Consider the following 17,498-nt stretch of genomic DNA (forward strand, 5'->3'; position numbering starts at 1 on the left):
AGGTTCAATGAAGCAGCCTCTCAAAGACATCAGAAGGAGAACATCTCAAAGAGGATAATCATCTGAGGCAGCAGCAAACCCTGAAGGAGACGCATGAAGGTTGTACGCATTGTGCAGGACAAGAGGGGAGCACAGACCTGAAGGACTGCACTAAGGGGACCCCACAGACCAACTGGCAATCCACTCCACTTAGTCACAGAAGACTGCCATCATCTCTCCCTCTCTTTCTCTCTCTCTCATCACTCGCTTAAACACACACACACACACACACACACACACACACACACACACACACAATCCCAGGACCCCTTAGTTTATTCTAGTAAAATTAGTATAATTTATAGGTAGGGTGCCATGGTGGAGCAGTGGGTAATGCTGCTGCCACACAGCACCTGGCCGGTTCAGCTGTAGATTCAAATCCAGCTTAGCCAGTGTAGAGTTAGCATGTCCTCCCAGCATCTGCAAGTGATTCCTCTGGGTGTTGCTTCTTCCCCAGAGTCCAAAGACATGTGTCTCAGCTCAACTGGGGACTTTAATTTGCCCATAATGTGTAAATGTGTGGGTGACTAACCTGCAATGCAGTGCGCAGTAAATCTCACCCAGCGTATACCCTAACTAGCTCTGTGCCCTGTGCCTCTGGGACAGGCTCCAAACTGTGACGACACTGACTTGGACAGTCAGTTACCAAAAGCAAGTAATTTATACTTCAAACAGCAATGACACCTGACTTTGTCTACATCACAAAATATTAAACAGTGAGAATGCCGCTGTGACCAATCAGCAAAAGCAGTTTGACATCAGACAACAAACAGATGAAATCTTGAAGGACACTTTTAGACACCAATATCCACCCTTTTTTAGCAGCTGTCAAAAATTGCACACAATTTGTCACTAACCAAATCACAGGAACCCAGTTGCCAACACTGCTGCCAAAACAATGAGGTCAGAGGAGAGCCCAGGACGGCCTCAAAGTTCAGCCAGAACTCAATCTGTTAAATCATTTGTCCTCTTGTTATCTATTCCCATAAGACACCGAAAGATATTTTACCAGGGTCTTAAGTCACACGCAGGCAAAGCATGACTGCCAATTCCTACACATTATGCCTAACAGAGAAATTTTCAACATTTTAGTGGCATTTCATGTCCCATCACGGAAAACATTGTTAGCCATCGCAACTGACAATTTTGTCAATTGGCAAGAAGGTGCTGAAACAGGCTGTTATTTTTCTTTAACTTCTGTTAAAATTATTACTTGAAAGCAGGGAGATTTACTAACAGTGCAGATTTTTTCAGAGAGTATGCAATTTAAATGTTAGGAATAGTCAAGCTATGGTTTTTTTTATATGTGCCCAGGGAAACAAAATATATGCATGTTTATCTAAATTAACTCTACTGCTCATGTTGGAAAAATAATTTTGCCACTGGCTATCTGTACTTCAAGCTGTAGACTTTTGTTTCACTTAGGAAGCCACACACCTCACATTTTTAATACAGTACTAAATACTAAATAACATAACATTAAAATAAATCTGCTTGTTTTTAATACTTTTGATAAGTGGAAATACAATGCATTATTCAGGCATTAAGAACAATAACTTTCACCAAAGATACAAGTTTTTGCTATTACATTTAATAATCTTTTAATAAGAGTACAATTCCTGAGTAAAATTTAATTCTGTTTATGCTCCAGTTAATACATGATCCTACCATACATATAAGATGCAATGTGTATTACAGAGTATTTTAAAGGTTAGAATGAGTGTATAATTGACCATTTATGATATAATAATTTATAATTATACAATTTATAATCATCACTACATGAATTATCACTCTAAACATTTTGTGGTATTACTCTTTGCACAAATTCATCACTAACAGCAACTAAAAACTAAACCATGATCAGTTCAGCTGATGAAACTGGGACCAGAAGCCTACTCATAATTTGGCTTGTAGATATTTCTTAAATTTCATTAACCACACACAATCAGTAAAAGCTGCATAACACAGATACCCTTGCATTACTTCGTGGGTTAGGTTCTGTTAAAAATCTCAAAATATGATAAAATAATTAAAAAAATTAATTTATACTTCTATCCATCAACAATAAATGGTTGTCCAGTGCAGACTGTGGTGGTTGAAAGCTTATTCCAAAAGCACAAGGTGTGTAGCAGGGTGTAGAAACCAGTGTTTGTTACCTACCTACAGTATACCTATCAGTCCTCAGATACATCAGTCATCCCCATTACCTCCTATTCAGTCCCAGTTGCTGACAGATTCATCCTTTAAGTATGAACATTCATCAGCCTCTGGATGCTTGAAACTTCATTATCTACACAATCAATAAAAGTTTAACGTTAATAAACTGACGTTCTCCAATTTATATATGGTCAGATTTTTTTAAATATGTATATTAAGTAAAAATACTGTCACATTTTTCATTTTAATTTCAAGCAACAATAAAACTAATTTTTAATGACTGGAAATAATACCTTCTGTCACATACTCCTGTTCAGCTGTGACTGATTCATCCCATAGACATGTCTAACCTTTGCCATTTTGCTACTTATCATTGTGTCTCACAAATCCCAGCTAAGAATTATAAACACTGCAAAATCCTGTGGAAACAAGTCTGTTCCAGATTGCTGTACTGTTTGGGTGTGTTTTACTGCCAGCCAACACCTGAGGGTGGAAACACATTGATTTTCCTTTGCCAGCAGAACTTTTAGAAAACATAACAGTGAGGAACTGCGGGTTAAAAATAAACTCTAAAAATACAAGTGCTTGTATTTTTCAGTTCATAACCTGAATATTCAAAAGATGAGGAGCCAGTATAAAATGAATTTGTTCAAAAATGCAATTAGCAAACAGTTAATCAGAAGGAGGCATAAAATGATGTATGTAGCACAAGACAACTTTAATTTAAAATTATTCATTTTTGTGAACACTGTCACTTCAGTTTTGCACGCAGACAGCCCTGGCTTAAGGCAACCAAATTAAAAGTAGATTACATTTTTTTTTTTATTAAATGTGCATTTGTTCATTTAGCTGATGCTTTTCTCCAGAGCAGCTTACAATGTTACAGCTGTATACACTGATCTACAAAGTTGTGTAATTTTTTTTACTGGAGCAATTTTAGAATAAGTACCTTGCTCAAGGGTATTACAACAGCAGATGAAATTCAAACATGTGCCTTTTGAATACAAAGGCAACAGTTCTAACCACTACAATACCTGCTGCCTGTACCATTTCTCATTCTTTTAGTTTACATTTTAAAATAAAAAAATATATAGATGGCAACGTAAATGTAGAATCCAAAAGAATAACGTAAAATTATTTTTAAAAATGCCTGCTCTAGAAAGGAACATTTTTTTAAACAAAGGAGTACATGACTTCCAGAAAGAAAACACAAAGAACTGGACATGTCATGTTTAAAAGACAAATATTAGTTTAAAATAAATTGTTTTTTCATCAACACAATGAAACCTTGTACCACTAAAAAAATATGAAGACGACAGCAAAATACATAACTAAGTCTAACATACCAAAACGTGCAAAGGCTGTAAACCCTGAAGACTACCATATCATTGTGCCATTTGCCAATGCTGTAAAATATTCTGAATAAACTGAGTGTTGAAGTTTCTATTTCAGGAGTCAGTCTTCTGCTAGCAGGAAAGCTAGAGTGTTGTGGTATTCTGGGAAACTGAAGGTGCCTAGCAATGATGTTCTGCAACAATGAGATCTGAGGGCTCACCAGTAACTCCTCCTCCTGCCTCGTGAAAGAGAAGAGCAATGAAAAGCTTTCTACTTCCTGTAGAAGCTACCAAACAGGAACCCCCAAGAATATGCACCCAAAAAGAAGTGGGAAAGACAAACATACATATATGTCAACTTACCAAATGAAACAGGAGGGCTGCATTAATCAGAGGTTGACATTGCGTTAGCCAGGTGCAGGGCAAGGCTTGACGGAGGCTTGAAGTTATTGCTGCTATGGAAGCAAGCAGCTACCTCTCGCCTACTACAAAGGCTATGCCCATGGGGCCTTTCCCGCTCCACACCTCTTCCGTACAGCAGGCTGCGCCTCCTGTCACCTCAGTGGACGTGTTCAGATGGCTGCTTCTTCACATGTGGCATGCCAGTACTACCCAAAACAAACCAAGACATACTACCAACTTGCTACAGGACAGAAGTGCCAATTAGCAGTCGGTTCTGCTTTTTTTGAGAAGATCAACAGATGATCAGAGGCAGATCTCCATTTGTGTCAGAAGTGTGCATGGTGCGTTTTTTTGGTAAATTGTTTTTTGTCCCTTGGGCTTTGCTAAACTCTTCTAGGCAACAGCCTCAACAGCAGCAGCAGGAGCAGTAAAGGCACACAGAGACAGAAAGGTATGTCCACACGTGTACACTCACATATACAGACACATACACACCCATGTCCACACACTTACATATACATACGGACACCAGTTTGCACGCTTCCAAGGCGAAGCATAATGATCACATTATCTCCTCTACACTATTCCACATTGCAGGCAACAAACAGTGACATGGAACCCCTTAACCAGCCACAATCCCCACTTGTTTCCACAGAGGGCAAACAGAGACTGCCATCACCACACATTGCCCCAGGACAGTCCAAGAGTCAACCCCCCTGCTCTGCCAGGTGAACACAAACACTCTCCCACCCAGCAGGCACACACATGCACACACCATGTGCACAGAGGGCCTGAGTTTGGATTAAACTGAAAGGGCTCTTGGATGTGCCAAAGGAGAGAAATTCAAACCCACCAACCCCCCACCACTTCTCTCAACAGCTCATAATGCATTGTGTCCATGCATGACGCACTACATTACACTGACAACTGGAAATAACATCACAACAGCAAAAAAACCTCTCGAGTATCCAGATACACAATGCATAGGCGTCTCCTTACTTCACAATACATTATGCAAAAAATATACTTAAGGGCTCATGGATACAGGCACACAGTGTATCCCACAATACCCTGCTCTATATTCTCCAAACACAAGAGGCAGAGACATCATGAGACATTCCTTACATTCTGTGGAAGAGATACGAGGCTATTGCTTTTTTAATCAGCTTTTTGGATAAGACAGGAGAGATTGAAATTTTAAAAGCCCATGAAGAATTTCAGTGTTTGAGAAACTCCAGCTCCTAATTTCTCATCTTCATTAAATATTTCTGTTTCCTGTTTGACAGGAAAGGTGTGTCTCATGGTGTGGCAATAGGGGCAGGAGGCTCTATGCTGGGTTAAGGAAGGGGCAAGTAAATACATTATAAGTATAATACTTTTTCATATGTGCAAATATTACACTGGAAGCATACATAATGCCTGGATAGGCAAGAAGTTAACACTCACCCCATCCTCTTCTCTGTGAGGATTCAGCCTGTTGTACACTGCCTCAATGACACTGCGCCTGAGGGAGAAGGGGACCAGACATGGTCACATCATATGAAAGGTGGGGGACAAACAGCAAACACTCACAAGCTGTAGCACTCTCCAGACAATACATTTACAATCACCAAGCCATGTTGACTGGAGCCCATGTCCACGAAAGACACAGATAATTTAATGTGCATTGCCAAACTATCATAGCTGTCACCTTACACATTACTGTCAACCCATATTGACAGAAAGTGAGGTTGAACAAACTCCTGGGCAGGCTAAAATAAAACTAAAGTAAAACTTCAACACAAATCAGCAGAAATGTAGCAGGTTTACATAAGCTGCACAAACAGGTGAAACAGGGATCAACCTGCACACCAGTTACAAGTTATACAGTGAGGTGAGCAAGGAAAGCATCTTGAGTCCCTATCTATCAGTAAGTATCTGTTGTGCTGGCATTTAAGGCCATACTTGCTGGCGAGGCCTCCCCCTGGTGGCAGATTTGGGATGTTCTCCGTGGAGAGGTTGCGCATCACATGGACCAGGTCAGGAACACCTTCTTCTCCAGAGTTCTCCATAATTTCTGGAGGAAAAGGTTACAAATGGGCAGAGCATAAACTACCAAGTTAAGATACTCTGGAACAAAAGAAGAGTGATTAGTTATTAAACATTAAATTTCAGTCACCAGCCATGAAGGCAGGGTGTGACACCTGTTTATGTGTGAATTGAGACAAGAGACAACAAGAGATATCTAGAGCAACGTGGGGCCAGAGAAGCACATAAAGATCAAGACTCAGTGTGTCAGATGAGGGAGGGGAGGGAGACTGTATGACCGCAACGGTGGCTGGGGAATGCTTCGTGGCAAGCATGCCAGGGTCGAAATTCAACTCTGATCAGATGATGTAGAACTGGCGGCCAAGTCATCTCTGACTGAAAGCAACAGTATCCTGACAGAGACACCATCTCATCACACAGGTCAGACACACACTATGGTGTCAGACACACACCACTTTATGCCATAAGACAACCGTCTGCATCTTGAAAAAGTAATGTTCAATGCCAAATTAAGCTTTTATGTAATCTAAAAATATTGCCTATTTGAAGTCCCACACTAAGTTTGCCATTAAAAAGACTTCAATATTGTGTTCATCAATTTTTTAGTAGTATGGTGGTGCAGCAGGTAGTGTTAGTGCCTCACAGGCAACGGGCTGCGGTTTTGAATCTGGGTTCAAATCCGGCTCTGTCTGTGTGGAGTTTGCATGTTCTGCCAGTGTTTCTTTGGGTTTCTTCCCACAGTCCAAAGACAGGCAATGAACAAGGCAACGGTAAACCACTTCCATATGCTCCCTTTGCATGAAAGCCAAGTAAGTGGTCAAAGAGTCGACTGACTCAACCGCAAATACCGTAAATAATTTTTTTATTGGACAAATTAATGTTTAAGTACATTTAAACTGACAAAATCCCCTGTCTCCAAATGTGAAAGACAAAACTTTGACAAATATACCCCCACCAAAGTACACTGTCCAGTGCGACACTTCTCCCAGACTCACCAACTAACTGCACGAGGAGGGCAGGGGCAGAGTCACCCCACCCCCACTACAGCAATGCCCCCGCAGACTTCTCCCCCACAGCGAGACTGCAGGAGAAAACCCTGAAGTCCAGTCTGGGGCACGGGCCCGCAGCCAGCCCGATGTTCCGCCAGCACATTCCTGAAGCAGAACAGCAGCGCCGCCCCAGTGAAAGGCCGTTCCAAAGCTGGGTTGACTCTAGCAGCCAACACCGAGAGGAAGAGTTTACATAACCTCAGGGCTTCACAAAACTCACACTGCTGTGCCAGAATGTTTTAAAGAGCCAGGAAAAAAAAAAAAAATTAAAATATGAAAAGCAACACAGCAGAGACTCAACTTCTCAGAGCACCGCTGAAGCCTGCAGCAAAAGTAGGTCAGAATAACAAGCGGTTCATTCCTCTCTGAGTGACAGGCACTCTGTCATGGGGGGAGATGGGATCAATGTAGAAAGGGAATTTTTATTACAACACCTCTTGCCCTGTGGCCCACCACACCACCCCCAAAACCCCACTGACATTTATCTACAGGACCCAAGGGATACAAGTTCATACATGGAATGAAGCTCTTTTCCTACTGTAAACATGAAAGGTGTCAGAAGAGATGATGGGGGACAGGAGGGACCCCTTTGGTCTGTTTGTTAAACACGGTTTTGAGATTTCCAGGGGCTGGGGTAGCAGTGCACTTTCTCGCACACGTCACCAAGGAAGGGATACATGTTCGTGTGTGATGCTGGTCTAATAGAGAAAGTTTCAGTGGTAGGTGTGTGTAGTTTGAGAAGTACAAAAGCATCTATAGAGCTACAGCAGGGATGAGCACCCCTGTGTGTGTGTGTGTGTGAGAGAGAGAGAGAGAGAGAGACAGACAAAAAGGACAATGGGAAAAAAAGAGGGGGAGGGAGGAGTACGAAGAGGTCACCCTCAAGCATTGCTCACCTTCCACGCGAGACTCCAGGTACTTGTCCAGTTCAGCGTCTCTCTTTACAGCCTCCTCTGACACCTTGGGGGCGTTTGGCAAACACACCAACACCACACTCATATTGTCCCGGCTTCCCTGAAAGGGCAGACAGAGACCGAGGAGTCACGCTGAGTAAACAAGCACCCCTACGCACTGCCACAGCTGAGAACAGTCTTTTCACTGTGTTTGTGTGTGTGAGAGAGAGAGACAATGAGAGAGAACAATGTAATGATTTTGTCAACTGATTTCACATCAGCAGGATGCCTTTTATTATTCTACTTCTTAGCTTATTTTTTTAGATGTTGTTACTTCCACAGCTTGCCACTGTACACTTTGTTCATTTCAGCTCCCTTTCTCTGTGGCAAAACTGAGGAACCCCTTCAAGGACATGAACTGGTGACGTTCTGTTCACACGTACAGTTACTTCAAACTAGAAGGCAGGTCGTGTTTCTGCTGGAGGAGAGAGTTGAAACCCCCGTTTAACTTAGATGAGAATTTATCATGGCTGCTAAAAATGGAAACAAACGCCCTTTTTTCCATTGACAGGAACAGCCAGGCGAATTTGAGAGGAAGAGCAGAGGGAGGAGAGAGAAGAGTATAAAGTCATCTCCTCCAATCCTCAGCACAAACTGCCAACTTCAAAATGACGGGATAAAATGGAAAAAGTTAAAAGATAAAAAGTTTTTACTTGTACCTTCACAGAATTTGTACAAATACTTTTTATTCACCTGTTGGTATTGCCTTCATGTTATACTTCATTCTAACACATAACCTTAATAACGTATGTTAAGTTGACTTAAACGGTACCTTTTCACTTATCTAGTCATACCTGGTCATCTGTCAATACCTCAGACCAATGTTACCACCATGATTCCTAAAATAGTTAAAGCCGTTCAGGGTATATCTAACTCCACTACTAAAGAAACCCATTCGGTGTTAAAAACCATCACATACACTTTCTAAACACCTTCAAACTGCCTGCTACAATTGTCTTGGCACAATGTTTCTGACAAGTGAAATATTCACTGAACTATTTCTTTGCTGCTCTATTTCTGTTGACATCAAGGATGTAATGTATAGTGTGCCATATCAACATGACAATTTCAGAAAAAGCGCTACTGCAAACAAAAAAAGAACCAAGACACAGAACATTTGGATCAAACACATTTATGACAACATATTTGAAAGAAAGTGGGCTCCTGTGTCAACTGTAGTTTTAATATTAGGCAAGCAAGCAACTACCTCTACAGAGTACTCTGTTTACCATGTCACACACAGTAAATTTCAAGTCTGTGTTTACCCTGTGGCAGCTGCTCTTTACCCATCCTTTTATTTGCATCCAGTATTGAAGCCTAACAACAAAACATGGTGCTTCATCCCATGTGCTCCAAATATGAAACAATTATGAAAATGTTAAAGACCTTAACCCTACTTTAAGAAATGCTTTCCATACTCAAACTTTTCTGAAAGTGTAATGCATGTTTACTTGAAAATTAAAAGCCAAGATTTTTGCTATGGTAAATATGTGTACTTTTATTGTATTTCAGGATATGCTGAATATTGTGTATTTTCATCAGTAATTGCAAACATTATATAAATGGATGTACAACTGAAAAAAGGTGTGAGGTTTCAGCAGATGCCCAGGTTATAAGGAGCATAACTGTGAAATAGCTAGATTTCTAAACAGATGTAAAACAAATAAAAAATATATCCTTTGAGGGATGTGTGCTATTTTCCCATTCAAAAAAAAAAAAAAAAAAAGATAAAAGAACAAAAGAACAGCCCTAAAGCTGACTTCATGCCTAGTTCTCACCAAACAGCATTTTTTATTCATATACATAGTAAACTCTTAAACCTGAATAAGCCCAAGAAGAAAACAGAAGTCTTCCATTAGCTGCACCCAAGCAAAGCCTTTGGGTGAAACAGAAAGAACCCTGAGTGCACACTGAGTTAGTCAAACACTACCAGGGAGGTACACACTTGTTTCTGAAAAGATTTCTGTAAATATCACTGTTTAAATTTTGTACGGACGTAGCGTCAGTTTCATGAAAACTAAGCTACGCTGAATGTATTATGGAAACGAATGCAGGTTCTGCGCCTTCTCGCTATTTCTGAAAAATGGAATTCATGCTTATAAAGCAAGTGGTAGAAAAAAGGATCAGGATTTTTAATTTTAAGGGATAAGCACAGAACAGGGATGGGTAAAGTTGGTTTCAGTAATCAAACCATAGGATAAACAGTAGCATAACATCAGAGCTTCATCATGAGCTCGCTCAACAAAGTCTTTTTTTTTTTATAAGAACCGTTACCTTCAAATTTCTCACCCTGCAATCCCACCTGTCCAACTAAAAATAAGAAATACTTTACTTTGTTCACAAACATAAGTATAAAAAAACTATTATCAAGAGCTCAAAGCCTTGGTCCTTCTCTGAGGTACTCAGGGTACCTTGATCAGTATGAACTCTGACATCCTAAAGCTCCATAAGCGCATGTAACATACCTTGTGCAAGCAGGTGTCCACCACAGCGTTGCAGACCTTCTCTAGGTCGTCTGTCACTTCCAGGCGTGACTTGACAAACTCGCAGAGCTCCTCGTTGCTCATAACATCCCAGATACCATCACAGGCCAGCACAACAAATTCATCCTCCTGAGAGCGTGGGATCTCAAACACCTCAGGCTCAGGTGACACCAGCTGCTCTGTGGGGCCCTTGCCATCAACGCATTTGTAGTCATAGTCCCCCAAGGCACGCGAGACAGCCAATGAGCCATTGACCCGTTGGATCATGACACTGCCGCCAGCATTTTGAATGCGTTCCTTCTCACGTGGGTTGCAGGGCTTGTGGTCTAGCGTGGAGAAACAGACACGGGATCCTCGATACAACACAGCCCGCGAGTCACCACAGTTGATGAAGTACAGGTGCTCAGGTGACAGTAGTACAGCTACTGCTGTGGAGCCACTGCGGTCCATGCCGTTGCGTAGGTCAGAGAAGCTGCGCATATACTCGTCGATCTTCAAGAATCCGGCGCGGATGCCGCTTTTCACAGCCTCCACGGCGGGCTCGCCCCCAGGGCCGGCCCGCTCAGCACCACGGAAACCCTCACTACCCGTGATGTGCTCCAGCAGGTGCTTGGAACAGTAGTTGGCCACACGTGATCCAGCATGCCCATCATAGACAGCAAAGAAGGACCAGTCATCCAGGCCATGTGGCAGGCCCACAACAGCCGTGTGTGCATCTTCCATCTCCACCCGCCATCCCTGCATGCTGCTCAGGCCAAAACGTAGCCCATTCCCACAGCCATGCGCATTATGTTTCTCCGTCTTCGGCTTGTCCAGAAATGCCCCCATGCTTCACTGCACCTCCTGGAACCAGCTGAGAGATTGAGAAAGAGAACAAGGAGAGCAAGTTCAAAACAAATGCCAAGTAAGCAACATAGTAGCTCCAAGCAGACTGAAACCAGTTGCTGTTTGAACCTTGACCATCATACTTAACATACTGTTTCAATAGATAAATCAGTTAGAAGCAGGTCAAAACAAAAACCTTTAAAACAGTTCCTGGAAAGGAAGTTAATGCTATGTCAAATAATGAGAATATTTACACTTCTCAAAAAAACAGTGCAAGGTATGGAAATGTTCATAAGTATTTAAATGTCTGTCCAGTGCCTTGTACTTTTTCAATGTGGCCCAGACCAGCATTATCCATTATCAGTTGCTTTGTACTCTTGTACCACTGCTCCTTGGGCCCCCTCTCTTGACAGTTCTGACATTGCATAGGATACCAGAATGCTTCCACCCTCTGTCCCCTGTGCATACAGAGAAGGCAGAAATTCAATGTAGAGGCCTTCTGATTCATTCATTAAAGACTCAACCTCCTGCACCTTGCTATACCGATTCTCTAGCTTGGCTTGCAAGTGAAGTGACATGCTAGAGCCTAAAACAGTCAGGTTCTGGCTAAATGTGACGTTCCAGAGCTAACCAAGAGGAGGACTATTAACCAAACAAGAGCTGCGTGTAAGCCCATGGGGGTCAAGAGAGGTGAAGAATAAGAGCGTTACTGCATCACCATTCTGTAGAGACTAGCCTACATCTGGGATCCAAGGGTATTAGACATTTCTAAACTGCGAGCAAACCAATTACCTATTTTCCTGCAACTTCCTGTGACAATAAACCCATCAACTTTCAAATAATATTGCATATTAAAGCACAAAACAATTAGCTTGGCTCATTGGCTTTTCAAAATGCCCCCTTTAGAGCACACCCAAGAAACTAGCCTTTTGACTTGTGTGCTTTTTCTGCTTTAAATGTTGTTGTACCACAGACTTGATGACATACAATTTAAGCAAAAGCAAAAATTAGGATTTATTGGTGACTACATTGAAACCATGACCTATTGGAGTTAATGCTCTCAAGTAACCTTAAAAGTCAGGTACCAAGATACACTGCTACAACTACTTCAGAATTCAACTGATTCAATTTAGCTAACTGATGAAAAGTATGCTGAAGAGGTCTTCCTTCCTCCTGCGTGTCATACTCTCGAAGCTCTGGAACCAAAATGTAATTAGCTGTAAAAATGAAATTCAACAATAAAATTAATAATACATTGTTGGGCACGCACACAGACTGAAATCGCTAGTCCCGAGCGGGGTTGCGGTGAACCGGAGCCTAACCCGGCAACACAGGGAGTAAGGCTGGAGGGGAAGGGGACACACCTGGGACAGGACGCCAGTCCGCCGCAGGGCACCCCAAGCGGGACTCGAACCCCAAACCCACCAGAGAGCAGGCACAGGCCAAGCCCGCTGCGCCACCACGCCCCCCCATTGTTGGGCAGCATATGTAAATTCCATGTTAGAACCTTGCATCCGCCCTGTGCAACACAGCACATTGCCAACACGGGTATCAATCACTCCCATAAAAGACGGGAGTGAAATTGCATAGAATGCAGGTCTAAAGCCATTAAAAGCTCAACAGATGCCACTTCCTCCACATATAAATGTGACAGCAGAAATAACCTGACAAAAATATGCAGATTACCTAGACAAGAGCAGGGATAGCATTCAGGCCAACATGCTGCTTCTAAAAATTAACACCCATAAATCCAAATAATCAACCAGATTGCAGCGTGAGAGGAGGGTGGAGGAAAGGGTGGCTGCCAAAAAGAGGGTTTTTCCAACAAGTGACAGAGTTGGACCAGTCACCAGGGATCAAGGAGCACTATAAGGGAGGACTGAAGGGGCCGCGCTAGAACGTATGGTTCTTGTGAGCAGAACAAACTACAGGAAAGTGTACAGTCAAAGAACTAAATAAACATGTCTAGGAATTTGATTATTAGAATTGTGGCTTTGGGACAACCATCTATACAATTACTGGGATGTTTAAACCAACCAAGATAAAATGCGTATACTTTCAGAGCAACACTACTCCTATGTCTGGGGGGAAAAAGGTTACCCTGACCAGATATGGTTCATTTATGCACTTGAAACGTTTACATTTATGAATTTAACATATGCATTTCTTCAAAGCAATATACAATTCAGAGTAAACAAAAGTGCATTTACACAACAAACGGAGAAATATGGATGTAGACTTGATTCTTGAACAAATTTCCAATTAGGAAATTAGTAAATTAAATTTTTAATTTGGAAATATGGGAGTAATTTATTTCATTCGTGTGCAGTATTGAGAGTATCTATGATGTAATAAACTGATTCTAAGTATATAAAACATGGCATTGTTTTCCTTTTATCAGCACAAAGACCTAACATTGTTAGAAGTGTCAAAACAATGAAGGACAAGAAAATATATGAAAGCCATGAGCCTTAGAAAACAGTTTACATCTGAAGTCCCAGGATTAATGGGCACAGGAAAAGACGAATATCATTTGACAAATAAAAAGGGAAATGTTTTTTTCCCAACTACATAGATCATTTAAAATTCCACAATGTCAGTGAACAACTTCACTTTCAAAAGGCAACAGTGGTTTGACTAACTCATTCATTAATGTTAGATTGTACACAGACAACTAAATCTAAAGCAATTATAGTCTCTTTAGGAACCTTCTCACTCGGCTGAATGATCGGACACTTTAAGACTAAAGTGGTCTAAAGTATTGCCCAGGTCTTCAAACAGTTCATTATAACAGCTCAAACTCTCACAAGAGCGGAAGGATCACAATAAAATCATTACACTCGTTCATAATGTGAAATATTAAAAATTTACATTTATTTATTTAGCAGACGCTTTTCTCCAAAGTGACTATCAGTGAACTCTATGTAGTGTTATTTGCCCACATAGCTTATTCACCAAGGTGACTTACACTGCTAGATACACTACTTACACTGGGTCACTCATCCATAGAGCAGTGGAACACACACACTATGGGGGAACCTGAACACCGTGTCTTTGGACTGTGGGAGGAAACCCACACGGACATGGGGAGAACATGCAAACTCCACACAGACTGAGCAAGGATCAAACCCATGTCCTCTCGTATCACCCAGGCACTGTGAGACAGTAGTGCTACTTGCTGTGCCACCATGCCACCCTGTTGTTAACATTAAAATGTTAACCAGGATGCTGCTGTACCAAAATATGCCATCAGAACAACACAAACACATCATAAACTCAATTGGGGCCTACCATGCTGCCCTTCCACAATGATTTTACCCCCATCGTACGATTCCGAAACAGATACTTTAAGGAAACCCTAAAGACACTCCACCGTCTATAGTTTGGTTTAATAAGAGGTCACTGGAGAACAATGTTATATCATGGGTCTGAGGCGATTGCTGAAATTACTCTCTCTTAGTTATGGTTAACGTTTGTTGACCACAGCTTCAGAACGCATGATTGTACTTATGGCTGCCCTGTGACAACATCTTTCCTTCTTTATACCAGGCTGACATTACTGACATGTTCCCAATTATAATTTTATATATATATATATATATATATATATATATATATATATATATACACACACACACACACATATATATATATAATAACTTATGTATAATTAAGTTTTCCCATATTACCATTTTCACCAATCATCACTAAAGCTTTTTTTAAAAACTTTTACTGTTCTGAAGCAGTTAATGTGGCTTCTTGCAGTGTTAAAAACTGAAAGCAAGGGAAGATATTTGTGTAATACACTACTGTCAGCCACATTCTCAGCACATAAATGACACGGTCCCTGCCGTTTCCCTCTTTGAGCCGCTATCTCCGTTTTGCAATAACATGGCAGAAGAGATGAGTCAGGGTGAGACCACACCTAGGCTATATTCTGGTCTTTAATGAAGACCTTTAACATTTTCCCTTGTGTGGGCAGTAAAGATCTGGACCAGTGGAACCACATGTCTCTCACATTACAGAAACTGAGGGGGGGGGGGGGGGGGGGAAAAAAAAAAAAAGATTTATCTCAAGTCTATATTTCAGATGATGCCCTTTTAACATGCCCTAAAGGCAAAAATGAATTGCTGAATTATCAGAGGTTCCTGCAGGGGGGTCTGACTGTCACAAGCTTTAGGGAAGACTTTAGCCTTTCAAGACAAGTCACAAGTCAAAAAAAAAAAAAAAAAAAGACATCCTTTATGTGTAAATGTCTCTGAGACCAACAGCTCCTCTCTATGCTGTATACCACTGAACATGTAGTGGGTAAATAGTACTTGATTGGAAGCAGTTTAAGGTTTTATCCATTATTTATTGTGTGGAGACCAAACTTTTCTTTCCCCTCCATATCAAGGATGTTTTCACACACGAAACAACATCAACCTTAGTTTTTTGAGTGAGACATATCTACAGAAAAGAAAAAATACTCCCCAGGTCTGTGCCTTTCTCATGTGTGGGGATTTTACATTGAAATCCACTCAATGAAATTAATGATTGCTAACTACACCCCAATTAAATTAGGAATTAGGTTACAAAGCAAAAGACAGTTGATTGAAGCACTAGGATTTCCTGAGCATGTTACTCAGATAGCCTCATCCTAGCAGTCCCTGATGTCATGTGACATTGGAGAGGTGCAATACAAGCACACGCACTGCTATCCGTCATTCATCGACTTTTGTGTCTGCTTCAAATACAAAACCAGAAGACACTTTCTGGAAGCTCTCTCCAGCTTTGTCAAACACCCTCCTCACTGTCGATCACCTAGAAGGATCCAGACGAACTCAGTACCGCAAGGGTCCATCTATATGTTCAGTCCACAAGAACTTTAAGTTTTATAGTTTAATGGAAAAGGCACAGCAACAAAGAGAACACATTTCACAAGTGTGTGTTCACCCCAGTTCTTCCCAGTTCAGCAGAATCTGAGCCAGCTGCAGTGATCCACTGAAGACCTGTCTGACTCAAATGCCACAGGTGTTAACTATGACTCCACTTACTCCATGGCACAAGCCACCCACATAAAGAATTAACACTATACACAAGTTTCATAGCCATCATCAGAGATGAAGTTGTGTTTTATTCTTAGAATGCATTAAAAAAAGACATGATTCAACAAGAGTCTTCCATCGTTTTCTCAACACAGTTACAAAAGCCCACGCAAACTGCCCATTTCACACCTACCACACTCCACACCTTACTGACTCACACTTCTGAGAAACGTAGGTGTTTTGCTTATGATGTTGACTGCCATGATAATCTACAAACTGCTGAACTTCTTTATATATTCTGTTGGGAGAAAAAATAATTACTTAATTCACCAAATACAAACCACTGTCTGCTGGCAACAGGTACACAAAGCTCATCCCCTCATTCTAAGCATTTTCTTTCAAACATTAAAATCTGATTGTATGTAGTAGAGTAAACAACATCTGAGTTTGTTTTTATAAAGCTTTTATATATAAAGCTGGGTTATGCCTAGACTTCCATATCATTATACTCACACTGTCCCTAATTGTACATGGTTTACAAAGAATCAAGGTGCTTTAAGCAGCTTTAACCAAACCTCAACAGTAAGAACATTACACATGGCCAAAAATAGACACCTAAAGGTATTACCAATCAAAATCAGGCATTAGGCAAATTACATATTAAAAAAACATAACTGACTGCATAATGGTAGTTGTGGTCTTACAGATGTGACGAAAGGTATCGCTGTATCTAGTGGTTAATTTACTATTCCATCAATGATTATTCCCATGAAACTTCGTGTAAAAATACTAATTACATCTTCATGCAACAGAAACCCCAAGAATTCACCATATGGATATGATGATATGGATTGTCTGAAGCGACCCATTTAAACATCTGAATTTTAAAACAATGATTCATATGCACTTTGAAATGGATACTGCAGAGAGGAAAAAACTTCCTTTGGAAAATATTTGCATTTTTATATACAAATAAGGAATAATTAGCTTGAAGCATTTGACATCCTCTGTTATGGAAATAAGTATTCAGAGACCACATGAACCTTGTCAAAATAATGAGGACATACAATTTTCAAATAAATCAGACACCTATTTTCCCTGCCTAACATGTTTCAGTGCTCATTTCAGAGGCTCCAAAAATGAAAAAGCTGACAGTGAAAAAGACCACCACATTTTTAATCCAATGACTCCAAGGCTG

General features: G+C 40.9%; 1 protein-coding gene across 3 annotated transcripts in view; it reads right to left on the bottom strand.

The window, feature by feature from the left end:
- Nucleotides 1-17,498, bottom strand: part of ppm1ba (protein phosphatase, Mg2+/Mn2+ dependent, 1Ba) — a 38,249-nt gene that overhangs the window by 5,072 nt on the left and 15,679 nt on the right. For all 3 annotated transcript variants that reach the window (XM_018725046.2, XM_018725043.2, XM_018725045.2), the window contains exons 2-5: nt 10,431-11,301; nt 7,909-8,026; nt 5,880-5,991; nt 5,382-5,439 (exon numbers count right to left, since the gene is read on the bottom strand). In XM_018725046.2, coding sequence (XP_018580562.1) covers nt 5,382-5,439; nt 5,880-5,991; nt 7,909-8,026; nt 10,431-11,276 — 1,134 coding nt within the window. In that variant the 5' untranslated portion in view covers nt 11,277-11,301. The remainder of the gene's footprint in view (nt 1-5,381; nt 5,440-5,879; nt 5,992-7,908; nt 8,027-10,430; nt 11,302-17,498) is intronic.

The sequence above is a fragment of the Scleropages formosus genome, chromosome 8 (genome assembly GCF_900964775.1).
Source record: "Scleropages formosus chromosome 8, fSclFor1.1, whole genome shotgun sequence".
In the NCBI taxonomy this organism is placed as follows: domain Eukaryota; kingdom Metazoa; phylum Chordata; class Actinopteri; order Osteoglossiformes; family Osteoglossidae; genus Scleropages; species Scleropages formosus.